The following is an 11,102-nucleotide window of genomic DNA, read 5'->3' on the forward strand; positions in this document are numbered from 1 at the left end:
TTGCCTTCAGCACTGCGCCTCCTCTGAGTGTCCATATACGTTACTCTTTCCTCCTAGTTGTAGGACTTCCACTCAGCCAGCGTTCCTGTGGGTCTGGGTGATGTCCCTTCCGTCTTTTAGTTTCACTTTTGAAATGGTTGTTCGAGGCGCCAAACTCCGGCGTTAACCTATGCCGCCATCTTGGTTCTCCTCAGGAAGTGCTACCTTCACTGTCTCTTTTAAAAAGTAGACACCTGGTATGACCAAACTCTAGATTAAAAACACCCCTCCCCCCTCCAATTCCTAATATTTAGAAGAGAGCATGAAATCAAAGAGATTATTGCTCTGGGAATGGGAAGAAACTTACCTAAATAAACCACTTCTCCCCATATGAATTCACCCCTTTCTGGTATGATATTTCTGTAGAAGTGTATACATGTGATTGCAGAGCTCAGCAGACATAACCCAGTTCTTTCCACCATAACTCCATGCATCCCCTGGGCTCCAGGGAGGAGCTGGCCCCAGTAGGAAATGCAGGTAGGAGTTAGCTTATGCAGGGCTCACTGTGGGAGACAAGGTAACCTTCAATGCTTTATTCATCAGCTCCCCCATCACCTACCAAAGAATACAATCCCTTAACCTGCTCCTCAAGGATTGCCACGACCACTCACTTCATGTTGGTTATGGATATACTACGAAGACTTTGCTTACAAAACTTTGCCTTTCTCTGATCATGCTGAGATACTTTGAACTGAATATGTTTGAACTATTGAATGAACGAACTAGAATTATGTTTGGTTTTCAAATTCTGTAAAATTTGGAATGATCTCTGCGCCAGGAGCCACATGGTTTAACAGGGAGATAAACCAAAGGGCTGAGGAAGGCTCCAGAAGGTTTGGTGCAGGAGCCCAAGTGCTCAGGTGCAAGGCCCTGGAGCTCATGTAAACTGTCCAGGTGCCAGTGGCTTTGCCACCTTGTGTATAGCAGTGGGCATAGGTTCAGTGACCAGGCTCTGAAGTCTGTGAACCTTCGCTGTATCTCACATGTTACTCTCACTGCTTGCTTTTATTATCATTATTATTATTATTATTATTATTATTATTATTATTATTGTTTCAAGTATTACTCACTGGCTGCTTTTGACCTTTGAAGTGATGGAAGCACCAGATAACCAAAATAAAGAAGACATGAGGGCAGAATAAGTAGTCAAAATCAAAGTGTATGAGCGAAAAGGAATTTCTGATTGCCACAAGTTAAATTTTTTGTTATAAATATATTGGCATAAAGAATAATTCCTGGGTACATTCCATTTGTCCTTTGTTTCCTCCCTTGTATGGTTATATTATTATTGATGTCATTAAAAGTGCATTCATCAGGCCTAGCTGTCAGAGAGTTGCACTTATTTGGTGCCCACAGGCAGTTTTGAGGTAAATCTCTTGCTTTAGGGCATTAGCTGATCAATACCGACATCTATAGTGAGGGATTGTTTTCCCACCTCCCTCTGCATGAAATCACTCTGGACGGAGTGGGGAGTCTAAGAGAAAGTGCCCCTACAGACCCTTCCTTCTGGATCCCCTGCCTTTTCAGGAGGGGCAGCCTCCTAGGTCCAAGGAAAGGCCTTGGAAGGAACATGGCAGCTTCTGATCACTCCTATCCCTGCCTTTTTTCAGCTTATTCACTCTTCCTTCCTGGTTTTCAGACTGAGAATCTCAAGTCTTATTTTGTCTTTGAAGTTTATGGGGCCAACATTCCTTCAAGACCAAAACCTTCCTGTTATTGCCTTTATTTACTTATGAGTAGGAGTTTGTCTTATTCATTTCTGTAATTGGAGACTTAGCAGGGACAATATACTTGACAGGTGGTTAATATTGCTGAACTGAATTAATTCCTAAAATGTGAGTTTGTTTCTTTTAATAAAAGGCCTCCCCCTGCCCTCTCTCCCCCCTCTCCCCGACTCACCTCACCTTCCCCTCCCACTAATTCAGCCGCATTTCTCTGCTAATCACACAGGTATTCCACTAGCTTCATGTTCTTGGAGACATGTCTTCTAGAGCCTTCTTACCAACTCTAAGCTGAACTGGTTGTTCTCTTCACCCAGTATGTAGGGGAGACCCTGGGACCTTACCTCACCTCATCCTCCTGGAGAGCTCCTTTTCTCTGTGTCAGACCATCCGTTTCTTGGATCCCATGTGGCCTTTGGTTTGGTTTACTGTCTCCCTTTGGTCCTTCAGTACTTTCCTGATAAAGGGTATATGGGAGGTAAATTACTTTAGGCTTTGCTTGTTGAAAATACTTTTATTCTATCTAACAACTAAATTAATGGTTTGATCAAGATTTCTCCTCAGAATTTTTTTTTTAAAATATATTTTATTGAGTTTTTACAGAGAGGAAAGGAGAGAGATAGAGAGTTAGAAACATCGATGAGAGAGAAACATCAACCAGCTGCCTCCTGCACACCTCCCACTGGGGATGTGCCCGCAACCCAGGTATATGGCCTTGACCGGAATCGAACCTGGGACCTTTCAGTCCGCAGGCCGACGCTCTATCCACTGAGCCAAACCGGTTTCAGCTCTCCTCAGAATTTTGAAGGCATTATTTTCCTTTCTTTGATTAGCTCATGCTACTGATGAGAAGTCTTATTCTTAATCCTTTGTATGTAACATGTATTTCTCTCTGGAAGCTCTTATGATCCTCTCTTTGTTCTCAGGGTTCTGAGATTTCACCATCATGTGACTTGGGAGTCTCCTAGCAGTGACTGTGGTGACAGCAGTGACTGAGGCATAGGCTCCAGAGTCTCACTCTTTAGGTTCAAATCCAGTGCCACCACTCATAGCTTTCTGACCTCTGTGCCTCAGTTTCCTCATCTTGAAATGGAGATGATAATAGTACCTACCTCATAGGGTTTTTTGTGAGAATTAAATAAATTAATATCTGTAAAAAGCTAAAAACAGTGTTATTTAAGCATTATCTTTTATTAACATTCAAATATGAAAAAATGATCTCTTAGAGTTCTGTGAAGTTTCTTGACCCTGTGCCTTGAGTATGAATGTTGGTCTTGAGACGGGGGATGGTTGTACAGGGGAAGATGTGGCTGAGTCTCTGATGTGAGACGAATTTCAACAGGGCGAGGCTGATAAAGAAATAGGTAACTGCTATTGCTAGTAAGACACCCCTGGACTGTGGATTCTCAGCTCAGGATTGGAAGAATAACAGGGAAAGGAAAGACAATCTTTGAAGAAATCTGGTCACTCCAATTTAGAATTCAGATATGCTCCCTGGAAAGGTATTTTTGTTTTTCAGTTTAAAAGGAAATATCATGACATAGATTGAGAATGACAGAAAAATGGGAGGATGCTTTGGAGATTCTTGGTGTCTCTATGAATGAGAAATATCTGGTGATGATGCTGTCATTGTTAGTCTTCATTAATGGTTAAGCTGGACCAACAGAGGCATTTCCTAATTTCTATATTAGGAAGTCAAACAATTATTTACCCTTCTAGTAATTGAAATTTTAACATATAAAGTGTCACGGACTTATACTCAAAATGCTCTATTGATAACAGGAATGACAATTCAGGGTAATTCAAGAGCCCCAATTAATGAGGGAAAGCTCTACATTAAATAATAATTCCAAATAATTCATTTAGAATAAAAATTTTTGAAATCACCATTTTGTACCACTCTCATGCACTAATTGAAGACCATTAAGAGATGCTAAAACCACTAGTTGAAAGGGAGGGGGAAAGGAGTATTCACATGGTGCCAAAGTATTGTACATAGGATACTTACTATTTGCAAAGAGGCTTCCATTACAATGGACAGATATGCTATCAACAGATGATCCCACTATTCAAACACACATCACTAATAGTGAGATAAGCCAGCATGTGGACTCCAATATAATAAACATATTTGCCAAAAAATCTTTATCCTGATTCTAATAGCTAAGCTTTTAGGTCTGACTTCCATCTTAGAGAACAGGGGATAGAGGAACCAGGAACATGATACCATGAGGAAAACATCAAGCCAATCCAGAATGTGGAACATTCTACAGCTAGCCTTATCTTTTCAAAAAGGGGCCAGGACAAGGAGACTGGTCTACATTATGATATTTAGGAGATATAACCATATGTAATGCATGATCCTTGATTGGATTTTGGTTGAAAAAACTATGAGAGATATTTTTGGCATGATGGGCAAAATTTTAATAAGGAATGAATGAGCATTAGATTTGGCACATACTATGCCATCAATGTTAATTCTGTCAGGTGTCCTAATAGCATTGTAGCTATGTAAGAAAATGTCCTTTTCAAGGGGAGAGGGGAGACTGCCAGCAGAAGCATTTAGGGGTGTGATTTCATGTCATGATGTAATTTACTCTGAAATAATTTAGTTAGATAAATTGATATGAAGCAGGTTATGGCAAAATGTTAACTGTTATTGAATCAAGATGGTAGGTACACGGATATTCATTGTTTTATTCTACTTTTCTATTTGTTTGAAAAATTTATATTAAGAAATTTAGGGAAATGGCCTGCAGATACAAAGTTGTGTACATCTGGCCTGACAGTGTTTTGGAAGGAACACGAGTGAGTGTGTCAAGAGCCACATTTGTTTTGGGCACCCTGGAAGGAGCATTTGCTCTGTGCATTCACCACAGCAAAGGCGTGAGATAGTCATTCGCTCCAGAATATTGAAGAGTTTTGGAAGAATTAATGTGCTTCCCAGGGTGCCCACGTCATTGTCAGGAATAATTTCCTCACTGGAGGGATCAGATTGAATGATTCACGTTAGGACTGCAATGGAGATGCTCCTTGTTTGGTTGCTAGTGAGATTCTCTCCCCCAAATCAAGTCACTTAAAATGACCTCCTTTATGTAAGTTTTTTTTAAAGGATGTATTTTCTTTTCTTTTTTTTTAAGCAAAAAACATAAAGTAGTTGTCCTATCCGTTCAGGCATCGATGTAGGATAGTTAAAATGCTGAATTGCTTCCTGCAGTGCAAAATTGTTCTTAAATTGTACTTGTTGCTTAGGAAGTGAGCTCACAGCCCCAACCAGTTCCTTCTTTTCTGACATGATTTCAGGGAACTGGACTGTGCCATGTTACGCCGCCTGGAGAAGAGGATTCTGGTTGACCTCCCCAGCCAGGAGGCCAGGAAAGCCATGATCCACCACTGGCTGCCCCCCGTGAGCAAGAGCAGGGCGCTGGAGCTGCACACCGAGCTGGAGTACGGCATGCTGAGCCAGGTGAGCGGCCCTGGAGAGGCATCGCAGGCCAAGCAGCCACCACATGACCGTCTTCTCAGCAGGGTCTTCTCATGAGCTGCTCGGATCCTCTTCCTTGAGTCACTTAGAAACGATCCAAGCTCCCCAACAATGCAACAGGCCTCTTCTTCATGAAAGAACGAGCTCTTTGTCACTTGGAAATATTCAAGCAGGGAGAAGCAATATGATATAGCAAAAATAGCACAGGGTTTAGACCTGGAGAACCTACATCAAGTCCTTGCCCTGTCAGCTGCTTACTATCTGTGTGACCTCAGGGGAGTCACTTATTCTCTGAAGTTCAGCCTTTTCATCTATAACAGCGGTTCTCAACCTGTGGTTCGCGACCCCTTTGGGGGTCGAATGACCCTTTCACAGGGGTCGCCTAAGACCATCGGAAAACACATATATAATTACATATTGTTTTTGTGATGAATCACTATGCTTTAATTATGTTCAATTTGTAACAATGAAATTGGGGGTGACCACATGAGGAACTGTATTAAAGGGTCGTGGCATTAGGAAGGTTGAGAACCACTGATCTATAAGGTGGGTAACAGATATGCCACAAAGGATTACTGTGATGATTAAATGAGAAGTCTTTTACAAATCCAAAAGCTCTAGGTGCCTATCTGTTGCCTTCATTGTCGCTGCTATCATTGCCTTCTCCGAGTGGACACTTGAACTTGATGTTCATTGAGGTTCCTCTAAGGCAGCTTATGGTCTTATTTGCAAGAACAAAATGTCTACTTAAATTCGATCATCCTTGGATTTGGCACAAGGGCCCCATTAGACTAACATGGGTGGTCTAGTTAGTCTTCACCAACATCTTATAGCATATATTTGGAGGGGAATTAGGAAGTTGTTGCCCAGCTTCTTAGGTTATCCAAACATGTTAGAGACCTCTCTTTCCCCAAGCATTGTCTATCTGGGAATCTTTGTACAGTGTCCACGTGGGGCAGATCCAGAATCTAAACAGGGACTCCGATATACTGGGTCCTGACCAGAAGGATGTGATCACCACCAACATTCTGCCTGCTGACCAATGGCTGGTTTGGGGCTTTTTCAGGAGACTGAGGGCTACTCAGGCTCAGACATTAAGCTGGTCTGCAGGGAAGCAGCTATGCGGCCTGTGAGGAAGATCTTCAATGCACTTGAAGATCACCAGTCAGGTAAAGCTGGGACCACAGCAAAGGTGCTCTGGGAGGGAAATCTGTTTAAAAATCCAACTTTCACCAGCAGGTGGAGCCTTGCGCTTGTTCTTGGGGCTCTTTGCTCTTGCACACAATCTTGGTCTCTCTTTCCTGCACTCACTCAACTCCTTCCTCCTCTGGTGTTCTGTTTTGGATCCACTTTGCCCCAGATGATAAACTCCTTAGGGCTCGGGCTTTTATTTCTCTGGCACACGATGATGTTGGGCTGGATCCACTGCGGCACTATATAAATATTAAATAAAACTTTGATGATACATTTAAATCACATATTTTTGTCTGGACTTCAGGGGCTGAGTTGTACATTAAAGAATTTTCATCTGAGCCCTCTTTAGTGTTGACTTTTCTGCATTAACCATTAAGAATGTTGCATTATGCATTGTCTTGAAAGAAGGTCTATTAGCATTTCAAGATCATTGATCACCGTAAGGTCGATTGTTATGCTGTTACTGTTGTTTTTATCTAGAGAGCAGCGATTTACCTGGGATCCAGCTGGGCACAGTGACCACTGCTGACTTTTTGGATGTGTTAGCTCACACCAAGCCTTCAGCAAAGAATCTGACTCAGAGATACTCAGCCTGGCAAAGTGAGTTTGAATCTGTTTGAAATCACATTGACCCTGACCTGGCCACAAAGACAACCACAGAGGCCTTCTGCTTTATTGTGTAAGTGGAAGAACATAATGATTGGGATAAGAGGAGAGAAACTCATTCTTGAAGACTGAATTAATTTGGACAACTGTATTGCTTTAGAAATGAGATATTTTCATTAATTTTTCATAATTGATGTCAGCAAATTATTAAAGATTTCAATTACAGTCAGATGTGCTATTAGGTCATACAATGGAGACTTTTCTTACAATTAAACTCTGTAAAATTTTGAAGAACAATCTGTTGCCGTGTTCCTCGTTTGTGACTTGGATTTTCCTTTTGATGGAAAGAAAGATATAGTTAGGAAAAGTGTGCTGGAATGCAGGGGGTGGTTCTGAGATGGGGAGCCAACTGGAAGCTAAGCTTGATAGACCATTTGACCTACAGACAATTCAAGGGTGGATAAGGAAGGGAACAGAAAAGGAAATGCAGGGTCTATTTCTTCTGACAATATTCTGAATTTCATCAGCTCTCAGTACTTCTGACCTCAACCAGTTTTATCAGCAGCAAACCCCTAGCAGAGTAGGCCTCACTTGGAAATGTCACTCCATCTTTAGAGACTGCTGCTTGGAGTCTAGAGCTAACAGCAGTGGTGACTAGCACACCACCACCACTAGCTACCAGTTTGAACATTTTGAGTTCTGACCCCTAATAACATCTTTTGACTTTACTGTGTGCGCTGCCTGTCTCTTCCCATTACACAGCACCTCATTGGACCCAAAGCTTCGGCTGGAGTATCCGAGCTTCTAGAACAGCCATCCACAGTCTCCCTGCTCTTAGGCTCCTCCATCTCTCCATATGGGTCACGAACAGCTAGAAGCATCTCCCTCAGAAACCCCCATTTGAGAAGCATCCACTTTCAACTCCTGATAAATTCTGAAGGCTTCCACTAATAACATCATCCCCACCCCCAACTAGAAGTATCTACAGTAAGTCACCATCTTTTCCTTGCCTTGTTTCATCATCCCTGCAAGACAGGCTCCTCCTCCAAAGAAAAACTTCCAGTAAATGGGACATTTGGATAGGTAAATATTCCAAAGGACTTTGTTTACCCTTTTAAGCAAAAACAAAGCATGAGGGGGGACATTATTTTGAGTAGAATATGCTCAAATTTCTCTTAAAATGCACTCATGGGAAACTGTAAATTTAAAATATACCTTATGTAACAAATTCAAAGTAAACAAAAAGATATTTTACCATAGGATATGCTAAAAAAAAATACTTCATTATCATTAGCTATTACCCTATGCCACACTAGTGATACCTGATGCATAGGTCTCTGAACTAAATGGCCACAGGCTGCTAACTTCAATTTCCAACATCTGCTTCCTGTGCTTTTGGGTTATTTCCTTGGTCAGGCTGCCAGCTGACATTTCTTGTAGCTGGTAGTCCATTTGCATGTGGCTACTTGTCCTTTCTGATTTCATAAAATCCCAATTAGCTGGATCCACTATTTTTAATTTGTTGTGGTTAGAAAGTAGGTAAGTACCCTGACTGATTTGGCTCAGTGGACAGAGCTTCGGCCTGGGGACTCAAGGGTCCCAGGTTCGATTCTGGTCAAGGGCATGTACCTTGGTTGCGGGCACATACCCAGTGGGGAGGGTGCAGGAGGCAGCTGATTGATGTTTCTAACTCTCTGTCCCTCTCCCTTCCTCTCTGTAAAAATCAATAAAATATATTTTAAAAACAAACAAAAGAAAAGTAGATAAGTTTGCATTGTATGTGTATCTAACAGTGAACACATAAAGGGCAGGACACTGCCGAAACCAGTTTGGCTCAGTGTATAGAGCGTCGGCCTGCGGACTGAAAGGTCCCAGGTTTGATTCCGGTCAATGGCATGTACCTTGGTTGTGGGCACATCCCCAGTGGGAGATGTGCAGGAGGCAGCTGGTAGATGGTTCTCTCTCATCGATATTTCTAACTCTCTCTCTCCCTTCCTCTCTGTAAAAAATCAATAAAATATATATTTTTTAAAAAAGGGCAGGACACTCTTGTGGACATCCTTTTTAACCATATTTGGGCCCTTTTAGCTTACGGCTGCACGTTCCTGACTCCTCTCAGGGTTCGGTGTGGTTTTGCCATCCCTCACAGTAAAGACACCCCATCTTCTTCCACTTCCAGAACCCCACACACAGGCCACTGTGTATCGAACACATCTCCACATCCTTCCTCCATTCCTTTTAAGAATCTCCAAGTTCATCTTGTAATACTTCCAACTTCATTCATTCACATAATTAATCCTTCTCTCCTTTCTCCCTTGCAAAGATTGTCTCCAAATAATTATGCATGTGTTTTCAGGTCACGCTTTTATTTTGGTGACTTCTTCTTAAAAGACAGTTTATATATTAAAATGACTTCCTGCTTAGGATGAAATTAAATGTAGCTCTTTCATCCCTCTGCCCTGTCCCAACCACACAAGTATGTCTTTTCTTATCATTCCAAATAGTCATGTTATGACGCTAGGTTAATTCAGTAATCGGTATTCACTGCAGAGCCAATTAGTGAATCAGGATTAATTTTCTTTTTTGGTGACTTTTGTCTTACCTGGAATTAATAACTGCCCTTTCCCCCCATTTACTTAGTTTTCTAAGGATCTTTTTTTTTTTGCAACACATCCTTCAGATCAGTCACTCATCAGTATTATTTTCCAAATGGCCAAATATCAGACAAATTTTCAATTCTATCCCTGGGCCCTCTGGTCCTGGGATGCAAGGGGAAGGGAACTGAGGACCCCTGTAGTATAAGTAGACATGTGCCTAATTCCCATTGTCAGCCCCTCATCATCTCACCCTGGCCCACTGCCACACCCAGTCCCCACGGCCTTAACTTTCATGGTTACACTTTTTCAGAAAATAAACCTCCATTCTCCTGCCTAGGCTGGGGGTACTCATCTGGCTCTCAGGGTGGGCAGGGTCTAGGGCTCCATTGTGTTTACCAGCTTTCAAACAATTCCTTGCCCTCAACCCTGCCTCACACCTCACTTCCTCTCTACCTAGTACCTCCCAGCCTTGAGTCTTTGAGGTGGTTCTTCAGGATAAATTTGGCTGATTTTAATTACCAACACTGCATTCACTTACCGTCTTCCAAATTCTCACATCCTCTCATCCACTGATGTCTCTTCTACTGTTCTCTTGCAGGTTGTCTTCCTGGATTTATGCATCCTTTCTTCCTTTCCTCTTTAGTAAGGCTTTGAAAGAGACCACCTAACATATATGATTAATCCACTATGTTTACAGAATCTATGATTATTTTTAAAGTAGATTAGTTTATAGGGATATGGGAGATTGACCGATTAATTGAAGGAAGAAAATGTAACCTAAGCCAACATGTGGTGTTTTCTACTAAAGCAGAGGTCACAACTCAAATTCCTTTAGAAGCCTAGAATGTAGTAACACGTGAATAAAGCGAGGGGGGTGTAAGACAAGGAAGAGTTGGGGAACATGGGGAAGTGGAGAGGGCCAAAACTCTCTGAATGGCAATAGTGACTCAGCTCCAACTGAATACAGAAATTCAGACCTAACCTTGCCAGATCTTCCAATCTTCCGAGGAAAGCCAGTAATTGATCTGCACTTGAAATACCTGACAGATGTTGACCCTACTCATCTAAAATAACCCCGCATGTTGGGAAAATTGGACAGATACATGCAAAAAAAATGAAACTAGACCACCAACTTACATCATACACAAAAACAAACTCAAAATGGATAAAGGACATATGACGGGAAACCATAAAAATCTTAGAAGAATCCATAGGCAGCAAAATTGTAGTCAGACGTGTTGTAGCAATATCTTTACTGACACAGCTCCTATAGCAATGGAAACTAAGGAGAAAATAACAAATGGGACTACATCACAATAAAAAGTGTCTGCACAGCAAAAAACAAAAACAAAAACTCATCGACAAAACAGGAAAGCCCACTGCATGGGAAAACGTATTTGCTAATGTTATCTCCAATAAGGGTTTAATCTCCAACCTTTACAGGGAACTCATACAACTTAT

The 11,102-nt window shown here is 41.7% G+C and overlaps 1 protein-coding gene across 1 annotated transcript in view; it reads left to right on the forward strand.

Moving 5' to 3' along the window:
* The window catches only part of KATNAL2 (katanin p60 subunit A like 2), a 38,916-nt gene extending 31,842 nt beyond the window's left edge, over positions 1 to 7,074 (forward strand). The window contains exons 12-14 of the mRNA XM_015561481.1: positions 5,064 to 5,226; positions 6,311 to 6,413; positions 6,919 to 7,074. Coding sequence (XP_015416967.1) covers positions 5,064 to 5,226; positions 6,311 to 6,413; positions 6,919 to 7,058 — 406 coding nt within the window. The 3' untranslated portion in view covers positions 7,059 to 7,074. The remainder of the gene's footprint in view (positions 1 to 5,063; positions 5,227 to 6,310; positions 6,414 to 6,918) is intronic.
* The last annotated feature ends 4,028 nt before the right edge of the window (positions 7,075 to 11,102 follow it).

This window comes from Myotis davidii, unplaced genomic scaffold (genome assembly GCF_000327345.1).
Source record: "Myotis davidii unplaced genomic scaffold, ASM32734v1 scaffold815, whole genome shotgun sequence".
Lineage (NCBI taxonomy): Eukaryota > Metazoa > Chordata > Mammalia > Chiroptera > Vespertilionidae > Myotis > Myotis davidii.